This window comes from Apteryx mantelli, chromosome 19 (genome assembly GCF_036417845.1).
Source record: "Apteryx mantelli isolate bAptMan1 chromosome 19, bAptMan1.hap1, whole genome shotgun sequence".
Taxonomy (NCBI): Eukaryota; Metazoa; Chordata; class Aves; order Apterygiformes; family Apterygidae; genus Apteryx; species Apteryx mantelli.
Window position 1 is genome coordinate 8,849,548 of NC_089996.1, and position 27,326 is coordinate 8,876,873.

Consider the following 27,326-nt stretch of genomic DNA (forward strand, 5'->3'; position numbering starts at 1 on the left):
GGCGGCGGCGGCGGCGAGCGGCGGCGGGTCCCGGCGGGAGCGGCGGCGCTCCGGGCCGCGCCGAGGTGAGCGGGGCCGCGAGGGGGGAGGAAGGGGGGGATCCCGCCTCCGCCGGTGCCGCTCCGGGCCCGCCCGCCGCCTCCTCCGCCCCGCTGCCCTTCCCCGGCCGCTTCCCCGGGGCTGGGCGCTGCTTCCCCCCCCCCCCCCGGGGTCACCGTCCGGCCCCTTCCCGGCGGGGGAGGCGGGGCGGCCCCGCTCCGGGCTCCTGCCGCCCTGCCCGGCTCCTCCGCGGCCGGCAGCGGTGCCGCGGGGGCGGCCTCGCCCGCTGCCCGCCGGTCCCTCCTCTTCCTCGTGGGGCGCTTCGCCCTGGCTGCGGCCCGTGTCCCTGCCGGGGCGGCCCCGGGGCGGCTCCTGCCGGGGGCCGGTGCCGACACCCCGCCGGTTCCCCCGCGAGCGGGCCGGGCGTCGAGGCCGAAGAGCCCCGACCTCCCCCTCGGGCCGCCGAGCAAGGCCGCGAGTCGCCGGTGCCTTTGCCCCGCGGGTGTTTCCCGGCCCGGGCTGAGCCGCGCTCGGCGGCGGCGGCGGCGGCCCAGGTGCGGGCGAGGGGCCGCAGGTGCCCGGCCGGGCTCCCCGCCGTCGTGGCACCGGGCGGGCGCCCGGCTTACGCTGTGCGGCAGGTGCTGCCTTTGGGGGGCTGCTTGGGAGCATCTTCCTCCCTCCCGCCAGCAACGCTGCCCGCTGGCCTTCGGGTTGATGGGTTTTTTTTATTAAAACACCCCCCTTGAAGCGGCCGCCGCTGCTGCGAGCCCTGGGCAAGCAAGTAAAATCCTCCTCGGAGAGGAGGGCGCGCAGGGAGATCCCGGCGTGCGTGCAGGGCGCGGAGGGAAGCTGGGCGCCGAGGTTTCGGCAGGTCGGTTTTGTGCTTTGGCCCATAGCAGCCTGGCGGGTTTGGGGCAAGTGGGGGCAGCTGGGCTTTAAACCACCCCTGCGCTGCCTGGCCGCTGCTCCACGTGCCCGGCGAAGGCTCTTCCTGCGGGGCCGTCTGCTGCTGGGGGGGCCGAGGACCCCGTTGCTTCCCCCGGGACCCCGCAGCTCCGGCCTCTGCTCGCCGAGCCAGGCCTGGGCTGCGGCAGAGCTCCGGGTGGCCCAGCCCGGCCCGCTCTTCGTGGGGCGAAGGGGATCTAAAAGGGTGCGTGGTAGCAGGAGGAAGTGGCGGCCGCTTCCCCAGCGCGGCGTCACCCTTCCCTCCGCCAGCCGAGGACACGCGTCCGCCTCCGTGCGCGGCCCGAGCCTGCGACGCTCGCTCCTGGGGGTTTCCAGCGTGAGCCCACCGCCGCTCGCCCACCAATGCTCCCGGCTGCCGTCTCCCCCTCTCCGGCTATCCCAAGCAAGGAAGGGGCGCCCAGCTCGCAGCGGTTCAGCTTGCACCTTTCCACCCTCCGGAGGAGCATCCTCAGGCTCCCACATGGTTCCCAGGTGGGAAATAACCCCCTGGGCCTTGGAAACGTCCCTGCCTCCGAAATGAGCTTGGAAGGCTCCAGCACAGTCGGAGCATCCCGTGCCTGAAAAACCCCTCGGCCGCCTTCCCCAGGGGCTTTCTTGGCTCTCCGGCTGCTGCGCCTGTGTTTTGCCATTCAATGCCCCTTTGCGACTGACGGAGCGACGAACCCGTATCGCTGCGCGTTCGCCCGGCGGGTGGCTTCTGCCCTTCCATTCCCGGAGGTTTTGCCGGTGCTGAAGGGAGCCCCACTGGCGTCGGCATTGACGGGGATTTGCTTTGGCGGCGGGGAGCAGGGACGAGCCGCGGCGGAGGGAGCAGGGTTGGACGCCAGCGCAGCTACCACGAACGCGGTGAGATGGGGCCGAGCCCTGTGCGACTCTCAAACACGCACTTAACGCATTTTCTGCATACCGAAAAAGCAGCCTCGGCGGAGCTTGCTCGGCGGACGGTGCCTGGAAGGAGCCACGGACGCCAGCACGCGTCCATAACGCGGCCTGGAGGCTAGAGACGCAGAGCGGGCCCCGTCTTCGATCTGACGTGCCATAGGGCTGGGTGGATCTTCTCTTTTTCAGGGGAAAAATACTCCTCGGGGTCAGGTGGAGGAGCTGGGAAATGCAGGTTGAGTTTGTTCGCGTTATTCGGCTGAGATGAGCTGAAAGGCAAGCACGTGGCTTCCTCCTGGAATCGGTTTCTTTGTGTTTGATATCGCTTACATTAATGCTTCGAGTGAGCTTGAAAGAACCCCCAAATATCTCTTTATCCCTTCCCGCGGGTAGGTTGCCTCAATCGGCAAACGACCCTCTTGTTCCAGAACAAATTTGGGCTCAAAAATGACACTTATCGCTAAAGAAAATGGGAAGAAGATGCAGGATGACAGGCTGCTGGGGCGTTTGCCCAGCTTGGGTTTTGCTCAGGCCGGGTTTTCCGCAGCTGGAGCCCGGCACCCTGAGCTGCGCAGGGAGCGGACGCGCTGCTGGGGGCGACGGGCAGTGCGGCGCCCACCCGCGCCGGCCACCATCCCGTGTGCCGGCCTCGCCGCCGGCGTGGCAGTTCCCCGGGGAGGATGGTGGGTCCCGGGGTCGCCTTGGTGGCCGGGAAAATATCCCGGCTGGGGGAGCGCCGATCCTGTAACCTCCTCCACGGGTGGACACGGTTTATTCCTTTGTGTCTCAAAACTGCTCCTTTTCATCGCGCAAGACGCCTCTGAGGCTGCCTGATTTTTTTTTTTTCTTTGCTGTTTAAACCCCTTCCTAATCGGGGGTTTGCTCTGAGCATGGGCTGGATCCGGCCTCCGGCTGCGTCCTCAGCGCCCCTTTGGCAATAGTGTGGCGGCAGGGACATCCCCGCAGCCTGGTCCCGAGCCAGAGGGGGAACCGGTGGTTATTTTTTTCCACAGGCTGGGAGCACAGCAGGGACCCGATCCCCAGCAGCCGGTGGGGCAGAGCGTCAGCTTTGTGCTCGAAGGGTTTTTGCAGGAAACGGCGGTGAATTATTGAAGACTAAAACGTAATTACTCCTGATAAATCTATACGAGCCCGCAAGCGACGGGCTCATAAACTCTTCCCTTATTGAAAAGCTTTTTATCTAATGACCGCTGGTCCCTGCTGTCCTGCCAGGCCAGGAGACATCTGGTAACATGATGACTCCCCGGCTCTGACGGAGATGGGAGCAGTCCCTTTTAATTAGGCGGATCCGGGAATTAAGGTCTTTTGGGAGTGTTTACAGTGCTTGGGGTTACGGTCGTTTCCCCAGCCTCTGAGTGAGTGTTGAAAGCTGTGCTTTTTATTGCAAGCATGGGAGAAAAACTTGGCTTTCTTACCCTTTTTCTCACTTAATCGCTGTTTTGTGTTGTTGTCTCAAAGGCAGTTGGCTGCTTGTTGCTCTCTTAATGAGGCCTTTGGGGTGGGGGCAGTGGAGAGCAGTGATTGACTCGGTCTTGGGGAAGGTCCAGCTGCGCTGTGGCATCCTCTGGCCCCGAGATCTTCCTTCTGCCCCGGCTCCGCTCATCCACCGTGCGGGACCCCGGGGTTTCCCACGCTCCCTGCGTGCGAATTGCCGGTGCGGGGAGAGGTGGGAGCCCGTCCGGCGCTCCGGGACGTGCCTGCAGCATCTCCCACCCGGGCGGGCTGGGACATGGGTGCGCTGGGAGCCTTCGCATCGCAGAGGCGCCTGCGGTCTCCTGGTGAAAGCTCTGCGCTCAAGTGGAGCGGGGCGTCGATCTCGGCTGGGTTTTCTGCTCGAGGCTTTTGCGTTAGCAGCCCTTTGGCCTCTTCCTTCCTGCTGCTCTCGTTTCCCCCACACACACCCCGGCCGGAGAGCGGAGCGGGAAGGATTTCCCCTGCATCCAGGGCAAAGCAACCGCTCCGTCTCGCTGGAGACCTGACCGCCGGCGGCGGCGCGGGGCTGGTACGGGGGGCGCGGGCAGAGCGGGGGGCGCGGGCAGCCGCTCCGATCGTGCCGGGTGCGGGGGGGCGGCCTGCAGTCTTGGCCTGTTCTGAAGAAACCGAGCTTTTCGGGGGGGTGCGCAGGGCCTTCCCCTTTCTCCTTTCTCTTCCGATAACTGAAATCTAGGGGAATTGTGAGCGTTAGATAAAGTTCTTAGAAACTGCGCGGGGAAGAGAACAGCCCTATCCGGCCCCTCTCCCGAGGGGGAAACACCCTGGCGCTTTCTCCGGCCTTTATGAGATATAGGAGATTCCTATAGTACAGAGGGAAAACGGGGGGAAGGAGGGCGACGCATCCTACTAGACACCAGAGAATCGCCGGCGCTTTGCTGGGGGAGGAGGGAAGCGGGGTGCGTCCTTGGTCTCCCTGCTCCCCCATGCCGGGAAGCGGCCCTGCCGGAGCTGGTTTCGGACGAGGGCGGCTTTTAGGCTGCGGCTGGCCCCGTTGCTGCTCTTGCAGGCGGGACGCGAGCCTGGAGACACCCGGGTTAGTGCAGGGCCGGCGGACGCGAGGGTCCCCTGGGTGCAAAGACCCCCCCTTCCCGCTCCGGGCGGCGAGCACTTGAGGCCGCCCGCTTGGAGTTGGCTTTGCACAGTGATATTGTTGGCTCGCTTTGGGGAAGGGAAACCCGGCGGCTCTGCAGAGCGAGCTTTCCGCTCGCAAGCAGTGCCGTCTGCCTCCGGGCTGTGCCAACCCTCCCGCTGGCAGCCGGTCCGCGGGGGACGGAAGCGGGGTTGCCGCGGATGTGCAAAACTGCGCTTCCCCCCCCCCCCGCCTGCCCGGGGGAACGAGGCCGGAGCGGGCGAGCGGGGAGCCCGCGTCACTGCCGTGCCTCAGTTTCCCCAGCTGCGAAATGCCGCTAACGCCTCCGAAGCGGCGGTGTCCCCCGTGAAAGCGGCTGGTTGTCACCTCCTGGAGGCGAGCAGCAGAGGCCGAGAGCGGCGTTAGCAGCCTGGCAGCAACCGTGCGGCTGCACCGTTCCCCACGCTCTCCGTAACCGATTCCCCGCGTGCCGCTGCGTAGGAGTCCCGCGCGGCGGGGAGAGAGGCACCGCGGCGAAAGGGGGAGAAGGCGACTGCAAAGTGACTCGCTCGAGCGCCCGACGCCCACGGTCCCCGAGGCCGCGGGGGCCCTCCGGCTGCGCTCGCCGCCTCTGCCCCATCTGCGACTTTATTTTATTTTTTCCGGCTCTTCCCTTAAAATAATAGTTGTTGATGGGTTCAATCCGGCCTGGGCGCTCTCCCAGCTGTGCTGCTTTCACGGCTGAGCCGCGGGCCGGGGCCGGCCGCCCCCGCGTCCCGCCGAGCTGCCTCCCGCGCGCCCGGAGCTGACTCACGCCGGCCGCTCCCCGAGATGCCTCCGCTCCCCGAGATGCCTCCGCTCCCGGTGCGTCACCCGGCAGCTCGCGCTGGGGATTTGGGTTGCTTATCCCTGTCATTCGCTAGCCTGCGGGAATGCCAGAGCCAGGGGAAGGGCCGGGAGCGATGTTTCAATAAGTAAGCCGAAAAGCTGCGGGGCGCGCTGCGGACCGCTCGGGCTAATCCCCGGCACTTCGCCTTGGTGCGTTGCCTCCGCTCCCACCGGCCCCGGCGAAGGCACCGAGCCGACCCGGAGCCGGGATCAACGCTGCCACGGAGGGCAGAGCATCACGCTGCATGGGACAGGGACGAGCCAGGAGGGACGCTGGTGGGAAACGCGGCTCTGCCGGTCCCAGCGCTCCCCAAAATCCCTGTTTGTGGACGTGACCCCTTTGGAGGGGGCGAGCCGGGGGGCAGCGGAGCATCTCCCTCTTGCACTGTAGCAGGGGGGCGCACAGGGCCCGTGGGGCGCACGGCCGTTTTGCCCAAGTTCGGAAATGGCTGAGTTGAGGCAGGGAGGTTTTATCCAGGCGGCTTCTCCGGTGCGTGTCTTCGAGCCGGTTTTATCACTCACCGGTGCTGCGTGGCGGGATGGTGATGGGAAAGGCAGACGTTCCCCTGCCGGCTCCCTCCCCGCTGCCTCTGACAGATAACGAGCTGGCCCTTCCCAGCCCTTTCCAGAAGCGAAATCAGCTTGAGGTTTGCTGCAGTCTGCGCTGGAGGACTTGGACCGTCGTGATCGTGCGCAGCTACTGAGTGCTCCTTATTTAAGCCAAGCTGAACAGGAATTGGAGTAGCTCTGCGGAATTACGCAGTTCTTCGATAAAACCCAGTCAGATTAAATAAATCCAAAAGTAGCTTGGGAAATCTGCGCAGCTCCCAAAAAAGGGCTTTTCCTGATTTTAAAGAGCACTGTAATCCTACCGGAGATGCTGTCGGGTATGCAGCGTGGAAGGATTTGGGAAGGATTTCCGGGGCGGAAGGCCGGCCCCACTGCAAAGGTGCTGATGAGTCCGATGTCTCCGCTGGAAGCGGAAGGTGGAAATGACCTGTGCGTTGGCCCCACGTCCGGAGAGACGCTGACCTGCCGCGCTGCCGCTTGCATCCCATCCCTTGACGCTTCCAAGTGAGATGGCCACGGCCGGCGCTGCGAGGGGAGAGCCGGGAGCATGGCTCCGAGCAGAGCGTCACGGCTACTGCCCACGGCCCTTGCTGAAACGCTCCCAGTGCCGCGGAGGAGCCGGGAGCCTCTGCCCGCCCTCGGAGTGGCTCCCGAGTGCCGGGGCTTCTCGGGACCCGGCCACCGCCATGTCCCAGCCACATTCCCGGGACGCCTCCGGGCAAGGTCTTTCCCTTTGCCGCCTACAAGCCGGAGGGGTCTGCCGAGTGGCACCGGGCTGCCGGTGGTGGTGTCACCTCCGGAGACCGAGGCCATGGTCCTCGCAGGTGGGAAGGACCCACCGCGGGGACGTGTCCTGCTTCACCACGTCGCCGCCGAGCCCTGGGACAGGCCAAGCCGCCTTTGCTGGAGAGCCGGGAGGTGCCATCTCGCCCCACCCGGCTTTTAGCGTGTCGAGGACCGCTCCTTCCCCGTCCTTCCTCCCCAAAATAGCACGTGATCCCGGGGAACGAGCCCTTGTGACGGGGAGCCGGGGTGGCGCGGTCACGAGGAGGCTGGGACGAGCCCAGCGCCAGGCTCGGCCTTGTGCAACGGCGCGAGCAGCCGCGCGCCGGTCCCTGCCCTCGCTTCCTCTCGCCGCCGCGGACAGACGGACGGCCGCCCACGAGCTCCGGAGGCGCCGGCGCAGGGACAGGCCCGCGGCCGCTTTATCAGCATCGCCCAGCGCGGCCGCGGAGGCTTTGCGCTCTCCATCTCGGCTCGGGAGCTTTTGCTTCCTTCCAGGGTGTGCCGAGCGCTCCAAACTCGCCCGGGTGAACAAGCCGCCCTGCGGTTGCCTCATGTCCTGCTCGCCTTAAAGAGGAGAAAAAAAAAGAAGGGGGGGGGAAATGGAGTGAATTTCCTAATTCCAGAAAGAGATCTGACGAGTTGAGCATCTCGGCTGGCTGGAAGCCCTGGGAACCTGTCGGCTCCTCCTGCTCCTTCTCTGCGCGAGCAGGTTTTTTTCCGGCTATCGCACTGACCGCTCGAGACGGCCCAGGCGCCGCGGGAAGGTCGCTGCTGCATCCCCCCCCCTTGGGCAGAGGCAGTGAAACTCGGTGAGTTTTGCGTTACTGCCGCTTAGCCGAGCGGCGCCTGAACGAGTCGCCTGGCGGCAGCCGAGCCGATGCAGTGCCGCGGGATGAGCCGGGTTTCCCCCGGCGGCGAGTGAGCTGCTGTGATTGAGCCGTGGCTGAGCCTTTCCCCGGTGAGCAGGTTGCCTTCTCTGCGGATTGGAGGGGGGGGGGGGGGAAGCTTTCCCGGCGCTGGGAGTTGAGGAGGCCGCTGGGTTGTGAAATAGCTCCGCTCGGGCCGTGCCGGCGGTGGGATTTCCGCGCGGCTGTTGTACGTCTGGGCTCGCGGATGCGTGAATCCCCTCGGGGCGGGGAGGCTCTAGGGCAAAAATTACTCCGCGTCTATTAGCCGGTGCGAGATTTGCACCTGGCCGTGGCGCCCGCACTGATGCTTTCCGGGTTAACACGGGGCTTTTAGCCGTTTTTCTCCGTAACGGCGAGCGAGCGCAGCGTCGGAGCCGGCCACGCTTTCCCGGCAGCCGGCTCAGCTTGGCTCGGCCGCCCCGATCCCGTCTCCAGATTGGGCGTTAATGATTGACCGCGAAGGCTTTGGGCTGGGGCACAGCCCTCCTCGCGGCGGCTCCCAACGGCAAATCGCGCGCGCGTGTCTCCGGCACGGCTCCTTGGACGCGGTGGGTTTGAACTGAGCCCGTGAGGCTTAATTTTAGCAGCTGCTCTCAGTCCCTTACTTCGCTTGAGCCTAAGACCCCTCGTAAAAGCCGTTTGAGGGACTTGGGGCTGCCGCACGTGCCCCAGGCTTCGGGGACACTATCCTGCGTGGCCTCGAGGCGCTGGCACGGATAATTTTAGATGGTGGCAAAACTCAGACGTGATGGACAAGTAACAGCGCTCAGGGTCGCGCTTGCTTTGAAGTCACTCGGACAAGCTGGTTTCTGCAGTGGTGCCTTAAAAGCGTGTTTTGTCCTCAAGAAAAGCCCAAATACTCCAACCACAAGAAGTAAATACAGCCTGAAAGCGGGGAGGCTGCAGACACACACGGCTGGAGCCCGACTCTGCTCCCCCGGCTGCAAGGTCAGACGGGGCTGGTGCTCTCTGAGGCTCCCTTTGAGATGGGTCTGCGCGGGAACGAGAAACCGGCTTTGAGCTTTGCAAGGAGAGGCAGGAAAGAAAAATGCAAAGCATTCAACTTTTCCCCTCCCCTTTCCTCAACTAGTTATTTCCTTTCTTTTCTTTTTTTTCCTTCCTAATATCTTCTCATTTCACGAGCTGTTTGTCTTGGGCTGCTGTTGTCAGATCTGAAACTCGAGCCTGGAAAGCGCTAAGCTTTTTGAAAGAGAGGAGAAGCGGGGGGAGGACGTGCTCCGCGGCGCCTCCGACACCCTTTCCTAGGGCCGTACCTACAGGAGGAGTCGGCGAGGGTTCAATCGGCGGTTAATCAGTTACTCGAACCCAGCGGGTCAGTTGGCTTTCATGTGCAGGAATAACCGAGAGCACCTTTTAACGAGGCTCCTGGCGCTGAGGGATGTCTTTAACGTGCTCGTTAATCATTCATGAGGGTGCCGTTAGCGAGCGGCAGCCTTTGCCTAATGGAAAACCAACCCCGCTGTGCAGCGCTGACGGCTCCGGGGGTGTTTGATGGCCCCGTGGTCCCTCGGGGGCTTTGCGGCGTTGTTCCAGCACCGGGAACGTCATCTCACTTGTGGACGTCTCCCACTGTGCCAAACGGGAGAGTGGTCCTCTTCCACCTAGGGCTGGGCGGGCTCCGAGCCCGGCTCCCTGGTGGTTCCCGTTGCACCCGTCGCGTGCCACGTACGTGTCCTTAGGATGGGTGACCCGGAGGGGCGTCTCGCACAAGGACTCTGCTCCGTCCCCAGCTCTGCTCTGCAGGTCGCCGCCTGGCCTGGGAAAAGGGCCGTGCCCTCGCTCCTGGATGTCGGTATTTGGCTGCGCGCCGTTTGCCGCGATGGCTCCGGGACCCCCCTCTTCCAGCTCAAAACGCGGCGCGTGCAGAGCTGCGGACGTGCCCGTGGGTGCTGGGTCCCTCGTCATCACCCCGGTCCCCGCGGCAGGGTGTCTGCGCAGCTGGTTCCCCGGCGCCAGCTCAGCGCGTCGCCTCTCACTTCCCTTTCCCGGCACCCGCCAGCCCCGGGGCCGAGCGGCGCGGCGAAAGCCGGCTGCTTCCCCCCCCCCCCGCCCCGGCACGCTCCAGAGCCCGCCGGGAGGGAAGCAAGCCGGGCTCACCCGCTCCGGCGCTGGGCACGAGCCGCGCCGAGGCTGTAGGGGTTGGGCGCCGGTGCCAAACCCATGGGAAACTCGAAAACACATTCCCGGCTCGATCCCCGGGGGCGTTTTCCTGCTGGCACGGGTTGGGTTTCGGTAGCAGGGCTCGCGGGGCGGATGCTGCGCGGAGGGGGTGGCCGCAAGCCGGTGTGAGCGAGGGCGCTTCAGCCGCGCGGAGGCCGTCGCCCTGCCCTCCTCCTCCTCCTCTCCCAATGCCGAACATCGGGTTAATGCACGGAGGTGTGAAAACCGATCCAGCCGAGCCGCGCTCCGGGACCGCAGGCGCCCGCCGCCGGTTGTGGCAGTGGCAGGACACCCGCTCCCCTGGGAGCCGTGTTACAGTGCCCTTGGCACGGCCAGGTTCCCGCATGGCACGGCTGGATTCCCATGTGGCACAGCCTTCCCAGCAGCCAGCTGCCCCCGCCGGAGCCGCGCTTTGCCCCCCTCATTCCCGAGCCGAGGCTCTTAGCCAGGAAAGGCTGCGTTCATCCGCCCTTCCTCAATGCACGGGGGAGCCGGCGGAGAGCCGGGTTAGGCCGTTAAGCGCACGGCAAACGTGCCGCGCCGGGAAGCATTAAGGTCCTTGCCGAGCGCTGGGGGATCCGATGAGAGAAATGGGAGCCTGGGTTTCCGGGCTGGGGGGGCTGCCGAGCTCGGGAAACAGCAGCTGCCTTCCCAGAATAGGGGGGGAACTGGGGAGGGATTTAGCTGCCCTCTGCCAGGCTGCGCCGTGGCCAAACCCCGAAGCACCTGCCTGCCCCGGGACTCGCTCCCATCCCCGCGCGGCCCGGGCTCTCCCGAGCCGCGGTCGTGGCTGCCCGCAGCCGGCACCTTCGGCTTAGTTGCTAAAGAGGAAAACAAACAGCGTCTCCGGCTCACCCGAGGGATGGAAAGTTTTGCTGCCGGGGCTGGACGCCTGCCTGGCGGCCTCCCAGCTCAGCAGTCATTAAACAGCTCGGCGCGCCGCTCGCGTTTCTTTCCCGCTCTTCTCCGCGGCCCTTGGGAGCGCGTCACGGCCGGGGCTCCCTTAATCCCCCGCGTGTCCAGCCGGCCGAGCCTTGCCGGCACGCAGCGAGTTGCTCCTCGTGCCAGCGGCCTGCTGGCTCCCCGGCACGTGGCTCTCGGTCCCGCCGGCGGGATGCAGGGGGTTGCTCGGTGTCAGCAGGCCCTGCGAGCCCCGCCATGGGGTGGGAAGGGGGGGCAGTCAGCGTTGCCGTGCTGGTGCATTCCCAAATCGCTGCCCTGCGGCTGCGGGAAGAGGGAGATGCTCTGTCCCGGAGCAGCCGGCGCCTGCAGTGGATGCCGCAGGGAGCTGAGGCCGTGCTCTCGCCCAGCAGGTCCCCAGGAGGAAATCCACTGCGCTCCTGGTTTGCTTAATCTTGGCTTCAGCCTGCCGCCCCCTGTTCCCTGGCCGGTGTCCCAGCCAGCTGCGGGCAGCCCCCATCCCCAAATGCTTGGGAAGCTCTTGTGTTGGGCTCTTCCTGCTCCCAGGAAAAGCTGCAGCCAAACCCAGCGTCTTTTCCTCTCCCGCTGCAGTAGGTTCCTGCAGCCTTGACCGGGTTTTTCATGCGTGGTTTGAATCGTGGTGTCTCCCCCGCAGCAGGCAAAGCAGGAGGAGTTCAGCCATGCTCCGGGGCTCCCTTGCGTGAAGGACGGAGGAGAAGGAAGAGGAAGGCCACCGCGAGTGTTTGCTCTCGAGACGGGCCGCCCGGGATCCCCGCCACTCTTATGAGGTAGGGACGCGCGGTCGGACGGGCGCTGGCTGAGCCCGGAGGAGAGACGCCGGGGCAGGCAGCGGTCGCGGCGTGCACGGGGTGCCCCCGCGATCTCCTCGGTGCACCAAGCGCCCTACGGAGGGGCGTTGGGATCGGCTCCTTCGGTCGCTCTTTGCTTTGGTGCTTAACCGGATGCCAGCGGCCAGCAGCAAAGGAGGAAGCAGCAGCCGAGCTGCCCTCGGCGCCCGAGACATTGCCATGGTCTAGGGTGGGAGCTGGGGCCTCTCTGGAGGAGGAGAGGCGGACGGCGCGCTGGATGCCTCCCGCCGTCACGCAGCATCTCCCCCGCGACGTCACGGCTCGGGGCGCTGCGTTTCCTCGCCTCGTCCTCCTCCTCCTCGCAGACGGTGCCAGGAGCAACGTCGCGCCTGCTCCTAATCGCATTTGCGGCGACGGCTGCCTTGCGTCTTCCTTTCCAGATCTCCTCCGCTAGCCAATTTGCCTGAATGCCCTTGTCAAGGCTGGAGGGGAGCTGGGTTAATTTTGGAACGGGAGCCCTGCTGCTCCGCCAGCCGGAGCCATTAGCGCTTGTTGATGGCAGCGTCTTAGTCAAGCCGGTGCTCAAGCTGCATCTTGGGTTTCTCCCCCAGCCGCACGCCTGCTTTTGCAGGGAAATGAATGGTTATAAAAAGTGCTAGAGATTAGGAAAAGAGCAAATACGGCATTGGCCATGGGGTCCGTGGGCTCCTCGGGGTGGTGATGCTGGAGGCGAAACCCTCTTGCTACCTGCAATTATCTCCCTTTGCAGGGGAACGGTGTGTCCTTGGATCCGGAGGCTCTCAGGAGAGCTCCGTTCCCAGGGCTTGTTCTGGCTTAAGTGGCTTGTTTCGGGGTGGCCTGTGCCTGGCTGCTGATCTAACCCCGCTGCGGGTGCGCGGGGCACGAAGGCAACACCAGGCCTTTTTTTGCAAAGAGGGAAGTGCGGACACCGGGCGCCTTGCCTTGGGAGAGCCGGGACTTGGCTGTGGGTTGCGCGTCCCGGGTTGGACCGCTGAGCCTGGCCCCTCTGTAGCTTCTCCTTCGATTTTTAGCGGGTTCGGCATCTAACCCCATCCTCGCCCTGCAACTGCCCCCAGCCGGACCCCAAACTCCTCTCCCCCTTCCTCCTAGGAGCCGTTAAACGAAGCAGGCACCTTTTTTTTTTGAGCAGGCAGGCGGGAGCACCAGGCGGTTGCCCGGTCCACGAGCTGGCGGAGGGCTGCGGCTGCCCTCTAGCGCCTGCCCGAGCCCGTCCGACGGGTGATGCCAGGCTCCTAGAGCCGGGCTTTGCTTGCGCTGGGGCCTGGGGAGGAGGCGGGTTCTTGGGGATGCCGGGCCAGCGGGTAAAGCCAGGAGTTTGCAGCTGGCGGCACCGCTCGGTCCCCTCAGCTTAGGCTCGGTGGTGGTGGGTGGCAGCAGAGAGGTGCCAGTGGGACCCGAGGCATCCAGACCTTCGCTTCCTCCCTCGCGGTGGTCCTGTGGCCGCGAGAGGAGGTTTCCAGGGTGCAGAGAGGTTTGCGGCACCGTCTGCCCGTGCTGGCGGTGGACGGGGAAGCGAGCGATGGCCAGCGGTGTGCCCACCGCAGAGCTTCATCTCCGGACACTGGGGCTGGGAGATGCCTCCAAGGCCGGAGAAGCTGAGGGCGCTCGCAGTAAAGGGGAAGCAGAGGCTTGGGGCTGCCAGTGTTGGCAGTAAAACATCTTCCCATCCCGGAGGATGGGGCAGAGCTCTCGGGTGCCCTGGGAGGTACGTTGGGGCGAGCTCCCCTGCACCGTCGTGCTGAAGGGGCTTCCAGGGCCGCAGCCTGGGACCTCCCTGCTCGGGGCCTCTCTGCGAGCCCAAAGGCAGGATTCGGCCCCCGCGGGGGCACGGGGAGCTCTAACCCTGCCCTTCCTCCCGTCCCTTGCTCTGCTCCTCACGCCGCTTCCTTATCTGAGCTTGCCTGCCCGAAATCTGCCCGTTTGGCCTTTTTTCTCGGCTTGACGAAAGGCATCGCCTCCGTGACGCGCCGTGCCCCCCTTCAGCCGCCGCGGTGACGCGGAAGGGGAATCCAGCTGACCTGCCTCCGCAGCTTTGCCTGCTAATCCGCCCTTCCGCTCCCATGGCGCGTCCGGCGTCTCGGCCGCGCCGGATCTGCTCGCGGCCGGCCCCCCCCCAGCCCGGCCGGCTCTAAACGCTGCGGGGTGAGTGTCGGTGCCGAAATCCCCCGGCGGCCCCTGACCTGGGGGCTCTCGCCAGCCGTCCCTGCGGGCGAGCGTGCGTCAGGCAGGATTACCGAGCCTGGCACCTGTAAACACGCTTAGGCTGCTTAACCCACGGCTCCCGGGCAGTCGAAACGGTGCTGGGATCACCTTTTAGGTCGGTGCGCCTTGAGCCCCTTAGCGGGGTGGTCCCAGGGAGGGATGGGGGCAACCAAACCCGCCCCAAGGTGCAGCCCGTCACGGAGATGGCTGGGAGAGATGGTGCCTCCAAGGGGGTGTGGGCTCTTTCTGCGTCGGCTGGTTGGAGAGAGCCTCCTTTTCTCCACCGAGGGCTGGCTGCGGCCCCAGGCTTTCGGTGCAGGAGGGGAACCTGACACGGGCTCGTTGGCTCTGGTGCTTTCCTTGCCCCGTGAGTTTGACGTTCCCCCAGGGGATGCTCAGAGCATGTTTGAACGTGGGCGATGTGATACCCTTGCCCAGTCCCGCTCAGCTCCAAGGCTCTGGTGAGTGCTGTGCCGAGGTGCTTGGTATACATCTGGATGGGCTTCTCACTGGGAGAGCTGGGTGGATCTGAACCCTCAGAGGTGAGGTACCTGCATCAGGAGCCCACGTTTCCTTTGCGACCTGTCCAAACTGGAGAGGTGGTGTGGGTGTCAGGGGGCACCTGAGAACGGGCCACCATCTCGGCCGGGGGCCTTTGGGGCTGTGACGAAGCTGGGTGGATCTGGGCCCTTTTCCAACCTGCGCTTCTGGAGGCACCATCGGGGTGAAGCTCCCATCGCTGTGGTGCTCCGGGCAGCATCTCCCCAGCCACGCAGCTCCCCGGGGACTCTCGCTGGTGGCACCTGCCTGGCGACCCTCTGTGGGAAATGAGTGGTGGAGCCACATGTCGGGTCTGCAAAGCATCCTCCTGTTCCTTGGGGCTGGTGATGCTGAAAGCGAGCAAGACGCGGCCGTCTGATTGATCGTGTGATCTTAAATGGCTGAGTAAGGGAGCTCTCCCCATCTCCTGCTGAGGCATAGCCTCTCCCCACATGCGAGCTTGCATCTCGTAGGACCTGGCCAACTTTAACCCTGCCTGGGGCTACCTGCGCTGCTTGGAGTTTGCCATGGGCCAGCAGCCTCCAGGGAGCAAAGCTTCGACCCTGCAAGTGTGAGGGTGTGCAAACAACCCTGAACTCAAACAAGGATTGCCTCTCCTCTTGGCCTGCGTGTTGCTCCATCTCTTGCCCGTGCACGAAAAGCATGCGCTGGCTCCCGGGATATTTGGATGAGGCATCCAGGACTTGTGCCTGGAAAGAGAAGGGAGCCGAGAGGTGAAATGCTGCCAAACATGGTGCAAACTGGTGGCAGCCATGGTCCCCCCAGGGAGCAATTAGAGGAGAGAAATCTGTGCCTCTTTCCCAGTGACAGAGGAAGCACTTAAAGCATTTCCCTGCCTCCTGGGGTCCCCCCTGCACAAAGCCCCATTAACGGTTAATGCTTCTGCCGATGTCTTCCGGCGCGGATCCGCTTACCCTGCAGAAGATGGGGAGGGAGGGGATGCAGCGAGGCCGTGAAACGGGCATTACAGCCATTCCCCTCTCGCCTACGCGCTGACTCCCTGTCCGCCTCCCTCCCTCGCAGCCTGCCAAACGCCGCCTGCCCGAGATGTCGTCCGGCGACAAGAACGGAGGCAGCCGCTCCAGCAGCAGCCGCCTGCAGAGCAAGAAGCCCCCCAACCTCTCCATCGTCATCCCCCCCCGGGAGGCAGAGGAGGACGGTGCTCGCAAGGAGGTGAGCAGGGCTCTCTGGCAGCCGGCACTGGTTTGCTGGGACCCTTCTGTTCGTGGTGGTTCTGGGAGCCTCTCTGGAGCCTCCTCCAGGGCATGGGGTGAGAAGTGCCAGCTCCCGTCTCCTGCAACATGCATGTCCAGCTAGGGGCTGTGATCATCTCCTGGATGGAGCAGTGGTTGAATCCAGGCTGGGTTCAGCACGGTGATGCTGGCAAAGTGAGGGGAAGGAGCTGGTTGCTTCTGCAGAGGAGCTGATCCTTCCTTGCTGCAGAAAATCTTGTTTTCTTCCATCCCGTGCTGGGCTTGGGAGCTCCTGGAGAGCAGCGGGAACGCGGACTCCCCAATTACACGTCTTGTCTTCCAGCCCTCAAAGGTCCCCATCTACCGAAAGAGCAAGAGCCTGCAGGAGCCCAGGTCGAAGAGAGACGACAGCTCCTTGGAGAAACGTCCCGGCTTCCGCCGACAGACCTCCCTGTCCCAGAGCATCCGCAAGTGAGGTCTCGGGAGGGCTGGCCACCACCGGCCCGGGCTGGCGCGAGGGCACGGTGGGCTCTGGCGGTGGTGGGGTGGCTGGAGGGATCCCCACGCTCCAGTCTGGGTGTTATGGCTGCAGGTACTAGCCAAAGGCCTCGGGATGAGGAGAGTCAGGGCTTGAAAGGAAAAGCCTTGGAGGATTTAGCGTGGCTTTGTTTTGACTCGCTGTTATCTGCCTAGGAATCATCCCACAGCAGAAGAATTGTTTAGTACTGACTCAAATGGTTGGTTTATAGATTCAGAGAATTTCTCCCTGCTGTTTGTGCAGGACCTTCACAAACGGCTTGAGCTGTACTCTTGCTGCAGCACAGAGCTGATATACTATCTCATGCACCGTGTGAGTCTCAGTGGTGTTAGCTCTCCAGAGAGACCTGAGCGCCATCAATCCCTCTACAACACTCGTTCTCCCTCCAGAGACCCATAGTCAGGTCAAAATTGTGCCCTGCTCCGGGTGAAGCTGAAATGCCCAAACTCAGATCACCTGCTTGAGAGGAGGACGCGAGCACACAGACCCCATCTGGGATAGCAGTGCCGGGCTCGGGACACGGGTCGCGTGGTGCATGGCGGGGAGATCAGCTGGGTGATGAACGTGTCCGTCCCCTTCCCTCGTGCAGGGGCACAGCGCAATGGTTTGGCGTCAGCAGCGACTGGGAAGGCAAGCGGCAGCACTGGCAGCGCAAGAGCTTGCAGCACTGCAGCATGAGATACGGCAAGCTCAAGCCTGCCTACCGCGACATGGAGCTCCCCAGCCAGGAGGTGCCCTCCTTCCAGGGCACCGAGTCACCAAAGCCGGCCAAGATGCCCAAGGTAGAGCTCGGGGGCGCGGGATCGGGGTCCTGGTCTGAAGCTTTTCTCTCCGAGCACCAAGAGGCCTCTCCCTCTTCCCAGATCGTAGATCCGCTGGCCAGGGGCCGTCCCTTCCGCCATCCCGATGAGACCGATCGGCCCCACACGCCCCACCACGTCCTGCCCCCCCTGACTCCCGGCGTCTCCTCCTTGGCCTCCTTCAACAGCATCCGCTCCGGCTACAGCCGCATGCCCCGCCGGAAGAGGGAGTCGGTCGCGCAAATGAGCTACAAGGCGGCCGCGGCACTTCTCCGCGTGAGTCGTGGGGAGTGGGGTGTTCTTCTTCCCTTCTTGACTTGTTTTTCAGTTCTGTCCCTCCCCCATCATCTTTGTTTCTTGGCTTTCTGCTTTGCACAAAGATCACTGTCTCTCTCCGGTGCAGGTTTGAGGGGTGAGGATGTTTTTAACCTGAGCTCAGCTTAAAAAGAGAAGTTTTGGTGGAAACATGACCACCAAAGTGGAACTATCTTGCACGACATACCTAGAAAAAACAGCTTTGGGGTTTCACTGCAGACAGGTCTGGCGAGCTTTTGCTGCAGGGGAAATTTCTCTGGAGGCTTTCTAGCCCCTGGAGAGTCCTGGGCAAGCCTTGGGGATGGGTTTGTAGGGCAGGGACTGAAAAGGGGATCCCAAGTTCACTTGTGTGCTGACTAACGTGATCGTGATCCAACGCTGCTGGTTCTCGGGAGCTAAAGGTGGTGTCTGTCTGCTGCTCCTGCTGGCTGGGCTACCCCATGCAGGAGTTTGACGGCTGGTATTTAATGCTTGCTGACCCGGCTTCGGCTTTGGGGAGGAATGCTCCAAGGCTCTGAGAAACCCTCAGCGCTGCCAAAACTGGGGGCTTCTTGTTTCTTATCCTTGTTTGCTTCCCCTGCAAAAGGGCCGCTCTGTGCTGGAGCCGCTGGCTCAGAAGCGGAAGAGCAACAAGAGGAGCTTTGTGTACCCCAGCTTCCTGGACGAGGACATGGTGGACGCTGCCGATACCCTGGACTCGTCCTTCTTCAGTAAGGCAAGCGCAGTTCCCCCAGAGAGGGGAGGGGGCCCTGCGCCCGGAGCCAGCCCGGCTGGTGGGATCAGGCCATGTGGGGGCTCCTCCACGCTGACCCCGTGCGGGTCTGTGAGGGGGCTGAGAGCAGAGCAGGGCTTTCACAGGCACGATGGCGTGTAGACCATTGGTGGGGAGCTTTGCCATCCCGTGGTCCTGTCCCCTCTTTGCTCTTAGGGCAATCATCAGGAGAAAGCGGTTTTCTGATCTGGGGCCTTTCTGTCCCATCGGAGATGGTCCAAGGCTGTAACAAATGCTTGGAGCCCACCAGAGCTAGGGAGACGTGGTGTTCACACTTGCATGGCTCAGCACAGAATGGTCAATCGTTTACCCGAAATGGCAGCGAGAGGGGTTTTAGCTGCATTCGGGGCTGTGGATGTGCAAAGGGACCTGTGTGTCAGTGCCCAGCCCTGCCCTGGGAGCAGAGAGGACCAGTGTTTGCTGTGCACTGCAGAGCCCCCACCTCGGTGATGCTCCCCGGGGAGAGAGGAAGCAATGCTGTGGTCGTGGGTGCGTTTCAGACCCTGCAATGAGGAGTTAGTGGGATGTAAATGGAGATTATCCTCTCCCTGGGCTCCACGGCCAGGTCGGGGCTGGCTGGCCTGGCTGTGCGCTTCCTCAGTCAGAAGGAGGTTTCTTGGCCATCACCCAGGAGTTTCTGTGCTCCTTTCAGATGGACATGCACGACGAGACATACTCCATGCCGGATGATGTCTTTGAGTCGCCACCTCTATCGGCCACATATTTGCGCATGCACCCGGTGGGGGAGGATGTCAGGGTGTCCCCGGAGGTGGAGCAGCTCACTCCGTGAGTACCATCTCTTGGTCACACGCTGTCCCCGACGCTGTCTGCACGGATCCCTCCCATTGAAGGCCCTGCTGTGTCCCCATCTCTCCCTGCCCTGGGGCACTTCAGCATCTTCTAGCACACTCCTGTGTGGATGAATCCAAGAGATACCCTGGGATAAGGGCTAGGGGTATCCTCTGGGCTGCCCCAGCCCTGGGGTGAGGCTGCGGGGTTGCACATGGGGTGTTTCTCGGCTGGCCCCTTTCGGCAGGCTCATTGGGTTTCTCCCCTCCCTGCAGAAGGGAGGGTGCCCGGCTCACCCCGGCCTCCGCCGGCCCCGCTCCCAGGAGAGGCAGGCGCATCGCTTCCAAAGTGAAACACTTCGCCTTCGACCGCAAGAAGCGCTACTATGGGCTGGGGGTGGTGGGGAAGTGGCTGAACAGGACGTACCGCCGGAGCCTGAGCAGCATAGTGCAGTCCCAGCTGGAGAACACCGACAGCCACCGGTGAGCGGGACCAGCGGGACGGGGATGGGGTCTGTGGGCTGGGGGTGACCAGCCGAAGAGCCAGCCCCGTTCCTCGGGGCTCTCCCATGGGTCACACAGCTGCGTCTCTGCTTTGATGCTTGTTGGAGATCAGGGCTCAAGGCCTGCTGGGCTGCTTCCCTGCTGGGGTTGGATGCACATCACTGCGGTTGGTCACTGCATGTCCTCATGGCTGCTCTGCCTGGGTGACCGCTGTCCCTGTGCCTGGCCTCCTCCTCCTCCTCCTCCCTACATCCAGCCATCCTTGAGCTGCTCCGTGACCCCAGGCTCCTTCCTCCGCAGGCCCTATTTCACCTACTGGATCACCTTTGTCCACATCCTCATCACCTTGCTGGTCATCGGCACGTACGGCATTGCCCCCATCGGCTTCGCCCAGCACGTGACGACACAGTTAGTAAGTTTAAGAGCTGCCGGCCGGGACCATCCCCTCCTGGCTGCCCAGTGACATGTCCAGCTCCCCGGTGGCAGCCAGCTGCTGAGGAAAGCAAGCCTGGCACCCGGGGAGGGGTGCATTAAACACCCCGCAGGAGGGATCATCCCGCTGGGATGCTGCCCAGAAATCGGTCTTCCTGGGGGGACGAGGAGGGCTGCCCAGACCCCGGCGAGCTGAGGGCAGGCTGGGCTGGAGGCTCACATCCCAGGCTGAGCTTGCTCCCTCCGTGTGCCCCGTGTCTCCGACTCCGCTCCGTGGAAGCCGGCTGCGTGACTCTGGCTTTGCTCGACAGGTGCTGAGGAACAAAGGCGTCTACGAAAGCGTCAAGTACATCCAGCAGGAAAACTTCTGGATTGGGCCCAGCTCGGTAAGGCGTTTGCCAGGCTGCCGACCCTCACCTCCGCCAGCCCGAGGCTCTGTCCTCTGGCCGGCCGCCGCTTTCCCTTCCCTGAGCTGAGGGTGGGAGGTCACCACGGTCTCCTCGGGGTGCTCCTTTCTCCTCTCCTCCTGGAGAAGAGCTCTGACCCGGGTTACTCCTCAGTAACCCTTGTCCCAACCTGCTGCCCCGGGACTTTGGCACCTCAGTCCCTCTGGGCACTTGCTGCCTGGTCCCAAGCCAGGCTGGGCGGCAGCTGCTGGGAAGGGAGATGTGCTGGGGAATGAGAGTGGGCAACAGACCTCCTCCATGCCCGGAGAGCATCCCGTGGACATGTGCCCCCTTCCCAGATCGACCTGATCCACCTGGGGGCCAAGTTCTCCCCCTGCATCCGGAAGGACCGGCAGGTGGAGCGGCTCATTCAGCGCGAGAGGGACCGGGAGCGCAACTCAGGCTGCTGCGTCCAGAACGACAACTCGGGCTGCATCCAGACGCTGCCGCAGGACTGCTCGGTGAGTGCGGTGGGCTGCACATCCCCTTCCGCTGCGGGCACGGGGCAGTGGAGAAATGTTGGGTTTTCCGGAGGGAAGGGAGAAACTGTCTCAGCCCAGTGCAGCCTCGGAGCACAGACGGGTGCGTGGTGTGATGCACGCGGGGGTCAGAGCAGCGTGTTCACCGCTCACACCCCGAGTCTCTCCGTCCCCGCAGGAGACGCTGGCGACGTTCATCAAGTGGCCAGGCACCAACGCGCCGACGATGGGCTCCGGCAAGAAGCGGACATCAGGGGCCGTGTGCCATCAGGACCCCAGGTAGGAGTGAGGTCTGGGGGAAGGTGGCACAGTCGCCAGGCTGTGTGCAGAGCACGTGTGGGAGATGTCACTTGGGGCTGGGTTTCCAGCTCAGATGCCTTGAATTCATCTGCCCAAGGGAGAGGCTATTTGAGTATCCTGTGGCCCTTGCACACCGTAGGAGAGGGGTAAGGAAGAGAGAATAGGCAGGGAAACTGAGGCAAGGTCTGCCCTAAGTGCATGCAGCAATGAGCAAGCCAGAAGGACACCCCAGGAACCTTGCTAGTCTTGTGGTCAAACCATCCTGTCTGCCCTGATCCACAGGTGAGATGAGCAGGAGCACATGATGTTGCAAGGGGGCATCAAGCAAAATTATCTGGCAGATGTTTTGACTGCAGTGACATTAACCTGCAGAGCATGTTGCTGTAGGGTGCTCTAGGAGTTAAAAGTGCAGAAATCCCCCCAAAAGCAAACGAAGCTTGCAGGTGGAAGCTTGCAGGTCCCCAGAGCTGTCCGTGCCCCAGAGGGAGGTTAGGTTGGGGGGAAGGATGTGTTGGGGGAGACCCTTATTGACACCCCACGTCCACCTCCTCCTCCCAGGACGTGCGAGGAGCCAGCGTCAAACCCACCCCATGTGTGGCCGGACGATATCACCAGGTGGCCGGTAAGAGCCCACTGCGGCTGCAGCCCCTCTTTGCCCTGGGGCTCGCGGGGCGCGTTGCGAGGTCCCCATGCGGTGGCACCTCGGCAGCAGCCGTGGTGGTGGCAGGATGGTGGTCCGCCAGGCGATGGGCAAGGAGCCGGGCGCAGGGGCCGCGGGCAGCAGCCTCGATCCGGTCCCTCCCCACGGCTCTTCTCCCTCCGGCTTGCAGATTTGTACCTACGAGACCAAAACCAACCACACGGGCTTTGCGCACATGGACTGCCAGATCAAGGGCAGGCCCTGCTGCATCGGCACCAAGGGCAGGTGAGCCGCGACCGCGCGGGGACCGGACCCGGGGCAGGCCGAGCCGGGTCCCCGCTCCGTGTCCTGAGTCGTGCCAGGGAGCGAGGGAGGTCGGAGAGCCTCGGACGAGGCGTGCTGGGGGAGGAGGGCGGGAAGGGCTGCGACGGCGGGGACCCTCTCCCGGCCGCCCTGGGCGAGGGAGGGGACGCCGGTGGGAGCCCGGCCCAGAGCGAGCCCGCTGCCTGCCCCCGCCAGCTGCGAGATCACGACGCGGGAGTACTGCGAGTTCATGCACGGCTACTTCCACGAGGAGGCGACGCTCTGCTCGCAGGTGAGCGGGGCCGGCGGGCGGCGCGGGGAGCCCGGCCCGCGTTTCGGGGGCTTGGCGCTTGCGGTGCCTTGCTGAGGGCTGTCCAGCCTGGCATCCCGCCTGGGGCGGACGTTGGGGCTGGTGTCAGCGGGGGCGATCCGAAGCCCAGAGCTTTACCGGCTGACGGCCAGGCTCCTGCTGCCGCCGCACGCCCACCTTGCTGCTGCGGGTTAAGACGGAACGTAGGGCTTGAGCCAGCCTAGCCCAGGCCACACTGGTGCCCTTGGGAAGAGCAGAGCCCTGCCATGGTACCAAGCACGTCACGGGCAGGAAAATGACCTTCCAGTGGCTGCTGGGGACGGTTGGTTGTTCCCTTCCCAGCCATGGACCCAGCACCGGGCAGTGCAGGTGCCCCGGACCGCCCAGGGTCCCCTCTCTGACCCAACACGTGGCAGCGCTGTCCAGATGTTGACGTAACCCGTCCTTTGCTCCTCTGCGGCTCCGGGCTGTGGGCTGAGCTCCTGTAGCCCCCGAACCCGTGTCTGCCTTTCCAGGTGCACTGCCTGGATGAAGTCTGCGGCCTCCTGCCCTTCCTGAACCCGGAGGTCCCCGACCAGTTCTACCGCCTCTGGCTGTCCCTGTTCCTGCACGCGGGGTGAGCGGTGGCTTCATGCTCCCAGACCTCTCTTCTACGACCCAGCACCCAGGGCTGGGGGCACTGGTGATAACTTGGTGTCCAGTGGGCTGTCTGTCATCTCTTAAACCATGATCCCTTATGGATTGGAAAAGAAGAGGGGAGAAACACCCCCTAACTACAGTGATACCCCACAAATGTGCTGTCCATGGAGGGTATCTTGTAAGATAACTGGTCTTGTGCCGTGGGGCAGTGGGTGGGAGCACTGGGAAGGGGTCTGGCAGGGCCGGGGGATCTAACCTGGGGCCTCTTCCGCCAGGGTCATCCACTGCCTGGTGTCGGTGACTTTCCAGATGACGGTGCTGAGGGACCTGGAGAAGCTGGCGGGCTGGCACCGCATCTCCATCATTTTCATCCTCAGCGGCATCACGGGCAATCTGGCCAGCGCCATCTTCCTGCCCTACAGAGCAGAGGTGAGGACGCCTTGCCGGGCCGGGGATGGCTCGCTGCCCCACGGACCGGCCCTGGGAAGTCCCAAAGCCTATTAACTCTTCTACCCGGGCTGGCTATGGGGCCTTGTGCTGGCCACTGAGCAAACTTGCTTGTGGCAAGATGTTCCTGGGCATGAAATGTGCCCAAGAGCCCATCAGTTCCCCAAAGATGGTCAAAAAAGTCATTTCTAAGTGAACAGCCCAGGGCTGCCCTCCCCGGTCCTGGCCAGGCTGGGGTTTGGGGAGAGGGTTTTGCCTGGGGTGGCAGGAGGCCGGCGCCCCCTTTGCTCTGCTCCTCACGGCAGGAGTGAGGTCTCTGCCCCACGTGTGGGGTCTGCACCCGCCACGTGGGTCACGTGTCCCCCCGTGGCGGTGCGCGTGCGGGTGCCTCGGCGGAGGCAGATGGCTAATCTGCTGGCAGCGAAGTCCTGCCGGGCTTTAAATGCGATCATGCGGAGCGCCCTAATCCGCCCGGGGGTGCACGGGGCCGGGGCGAGGGGGGCCGCGGCGGGGGCCGGGGGCGATGCCGCCTCGCTGCCGCGTCTCCCGGAGCGCTGGCTCCGCGGAAGCAGCACCCGCGCGCTCCTCTGCATCGCCCACCTCCCGGGGGCTCGGAGGGGTGCAAGGGCCAAGTGCATTTTGCAAGGCAAGAGATGGTCCCCAGAGGTGCGTTGGGACCTGGCGCCACGGGCACCCCAACCCTTCCTGCCATAACGCCCCTCTCCCCGCCTGCCCCGGCCCTGCAGGTGGGCCCGGCCGGGTCCCAGTTCGGCTTGCTGGCCTGCCTCTTCGTCGAGCTCTTCCAGAGCTGGCAAGTCCTGGAGAAGCCGTGGAAAGCCTTCCTCAACCTCTTTGGGATCGTCCTCTTCCTCTTCGTCTGCGGCCTCTTGCCGTGGATCGACAACATCGCCCACCTCTTCGGCTTCCTCAGCGGCCTCCTGCTCTCCTTCGCCTTCCTGCCCTACATCACCTTCGGCACCGTGGACAAGTACCGCAAGCGGGCCATGATCATCGTGTCGCTGCTGGTCTTCGTGGGGCTCTTCGCCTCGCTGGTGATCTGGCTGTACGTCTACCCCGTGAACTGGCGCTGGATAGAGTACCTCACCTGCCTGCCCTTCACCAGCAAGTTCTGCGAGAAGTACGAGCTGGAGCAGGTCTTGCATTGACCCCGGCGGAGGAGAGGAGGTCGCGGCGGTGCGGGGAGAGGGAGCGGCGTTACTTTTTGAAGCGGGGCGGTCAGGCACAGGGTGGATTTTTAGCCAGCCCGGAGGAGGCGGTGGTGGAGCAGGTCGTGGTTTAGAAGCAGGGCGTTGCCTCCGGTCTGGGCGGCGGGGTGGGCGCTCTGGGATGGGACGTGCCTTAGACATGGCCTCATCCCCGGGGCCGGCAGGGCTGCGCTTCTGGGCTCACCCGTGTCCCGTAAACGCCGGGGACAGGGGAGGAGCGGGGCTGGAGCCCACCTGGTTTGCACTCCGTCGGGGCCACGCGGGCCGCCCGCCCGCCCGCCCCGTGGCACTGAGAAGCCATAACTGCCAGGTTTGGAGACCAACCCAGGAGCCCAGCTGCTGCCCGGCCGGGGAAGGGACCCAGCGAGAGGGGAGTTTTCGGGTTTTGGGTGTCCTCCTCGCCGCAGAGGTGCCGGAGCAGCCGCTGAGCGCCGGCCCCGCGAGACCTCCTGCTTCCCGCAGCCAAATGCGGGGCCGGAGGCGTTACACCCTTGCCTTGAAAGCACTTCAGTGCCTCGACGCCGGAGCTGCCGGGCTGCCCGGCTCTTGCTGCAGCCGCCCTCTCCGCCGCGTCCCTGCCCCGGCCCCCGCGGGCGCTGCCGCTCATACTGTGAACACAACCCCCTTTGTGCAGGGGCGCTTTTTTTTTTTTATATATATTATATATACGTGGCTCTCGGTGATGTTTGCCGGCCCTGCAGGCCCCTGGGGGCAGCCACGTCGCAGCTGGGCTTTGGCTCGCTCCGGCTCTTTCCTGAGCTGTCCCGGGGGAACCTGGGTCCCCGGCAGCCTGGCAGCGGGCTGGCAGGTCCTGCCACGGCAGCCCTAGGTTTTCTGCAAGGGAGTCAGGGCGTCTTCCCGAACACGAGCCGTGGGCTGCGGTGAGGATCCCCGACGGCCCCCCTGGGGCCTGACCCCATCCCCGGCTTTGGGCTCCCCCGAGCCTCTGCTGCGGCTCCGAGATGCTCAGAGCTGAGGTTCGATGGTATTTTTTTCAGTCCCACTTTCTCCTCCCCTGTTCCCATGAGGCCTCCAAAGGAAGCCTTCTTCTGAAACGGGATCTTCACTGGATTTAGTCAGGAATTGGGGGTGGGGGGCAGCTTCTTTTTCCCTTATTTCAGTGGAGTTCCCTTTTTTAAAGTGGAGAAGCAGCACGTGCCGGCTTCACAGCACGGTGCTGGGAGGTGTTTGCTGGGAAAGATGTGCTGATGGTTTTGCTGGGCTCCTTCTGTGAAGCCCAAGGAGAGGCAGGATGCGGCCAAACGCTGCCTGCCCTTGGACCCCTCGGGAAGCCTTTGGCATTCCCACCTTTCACTGCTGCCTCGAGTATTACCTCTTTCCTCTCCTCAAAAAGTGGGGCAGAGATGTGGGTAACCCTTCCTGTGTCAAATGGTCCTGGATGGACCAAGGAGCCCCTGCCAGTGGGCACTCGCGGCTCGCCCCTGCATGTCCTCGCGTGCCGGGAGCCCCCGGGCTCTCCTTTCCCTTCTGATACTCCCAAAGCATCTCCTCCTCCCTCCTTGGACAGGTCTTGGCATGAAGACGGGTCATTTATGGAGTCCAGGTGACTCCTCTGGGCCGGTTCAGGCCCGTGTTGGGGCCAGGCCCTCTACCCTGGCACTTGGTCACTGGTGGGTCTCAGCGGGGTTAGATGGGGGAAGGTGTGGATCACCCAGCTGGGAGGTCCCGGCAGAGCTGGGATAAGCATTCAAGGGCTGCCAGCTCGGTCCCTGTCCCCGCTCAGCCGTCCTTGGCCGTGGGGCTTTCCAGGCTGGCCAAGGATCACCCCGAGCCCAGCCGCGGCTCCGCAGCGCGGGCATCCGTCACGGCCACTGGCCGGTTTTCCCCCCTCGCCCTGTTCCTCTGGTGCTGCTGCAGCCAAAGACAGACGCTTCACCTCATTTGTCTCTTTTTGATACTTTTTTTAAAAGCTGTGGTTTTCCCTTAATAAATTTCTACCTGTATTTAAGGAGATGCACGAGGCCTGTTGTCCCTTCGCGGGCGCGGGGACGGGCGGATCGGCGATGGCCGGGGAGGAAGGGAGCGAGGCGGAGCTGGGGCTGCCTGAAGCCGGGGCCCCGGGTCCGCGTGGGAAGCTCTGTCCGGGCCGTCGTAGCGATGTTACGCTCGGAGCCGCGGAGAAACACAGAGTCGGCTTAGAAAACACGACAACCACCTCTTTATTTGCTGCTTAAGGACAGGCACAGGCCAAGGCAATCGCGGAGGGCTATTCGTGGGCAGGACGTTTGTCTACGTCCGGTGCTGATCTGGAGCCGGCCCCGCCGGGAGGCTCTTTAGCACACGATTCGGGGTGGACGTGGGCTGGAGGGGTGCATCTCCCAAGGGGCCTGCTGCAGAGGGGTCCCTGGGCAGGCAGGAGGGCGAGGGGGACCGGCTGCAGCAGAGCCTCGGGCTCCACCAGCCACCCTCTCGCCTGGGGGCCGCGCGGGAAGAGCGGCCACATCCCGTTTTGCTCCCGTTGCTGACGTGAGCGTGGCGGGGGACGTCGGGTGGTGCTGAGTCGGGAACCGGATCCCGCTCTTGGTGGGTCCCCTGGGGTACCGGGGAGGGCTGGGGGCCTCTTGGGGCTGGCAGGACACCTATTTCCAGGCTCTGCTGAGCTCACGGCAGGCGTGTTCTCACCCCGCTCATGGGGCTCCGGGGCCTGGCTCACATGGGAGGTGACCACGGGAGCCCCCCGGGATCCTCGGGATTGTTGCTTCCAGCGGGGCCAGGCTGGACGATTCGGTCTGCAGCCCTGAAGGTGGGGAGATGGGACCGGGCTCATCTGGGCAAAAGCAGACGCGGCGGCAGGGACTAGCTCTAGCCCGGGCCGAGGGGAAGGGAGAGCAGTGCAG

The 27,326-nt window shown here is 64.1% G+C and overlaps 1 protein-coding gene across 1 annotated transcript; it reads left to right on the forward strand.

Annotated features, from left to right (window-relative positions):
- RHBDF2 (rhomboid 5 homolog 2) lies at positions 1-26,437 on the forward strand. The gene is made up of 19 exons (XM_067308167.1): positions 1-65; positions 11,378-11,510; positions 15,360-15,509; positions 15,873-16,000; positions 16,657-16,849; positions 16,931-17,143; positions 17,769-17,897; positions 18,607-18,740; positions 19,019-19,225; positions 19,547-19,658; positions 19,990-20,064; positions 20,424-20,585; positions 20,782-20,882; positions 21,462-21,525; positions 21,734-21,828; positions 22,063-22,138; positions 22,672-22,772; positions 23,071-23,224; positions 23,989-26,437. The coding sequence occupies exons 3-19, from the start codon at positions 15,384-15,386 to the stop codon at positions 24,406-24,408; spliced, it is 2,490 nt and encodes an 829-aa protein (XP_067164268.1). The 5' UTR covers positions 1-65; positions 11,378-11,510; positions 15,360-15,383; the 3' UTR covers positions 24,409-26,437.
- Positions 26,438-27,326: the final 889 nt, after the last annotated feature.

Excerpts from the sequence above, each read along its gene's own strand:
- RHBDF2 (XM_067308167.1), top strand. The coding sequence starts at position 15,384 with ATGTCGTCCGGCGACAAGAACGGAGGCAGCCGCTCCAGCAGCAGCCGC. Across the intron at positions 15,510-15,872 it reads AGGACGGTGCTCGCAAGGAG|CCCTCAAAGGTCCCCATCTA; the intron begins GTGAGCAGGGCT and ends CTTGTCTTCCAG. Across the intron at positions 17,144-17,768 it reads CGGCCGCGGCACTTCTCCGC|GGCCGCTCTGTGCTGGAGCC; the intron begins GTGAGTCGTGGG and ends CCCCTGCAAAAG.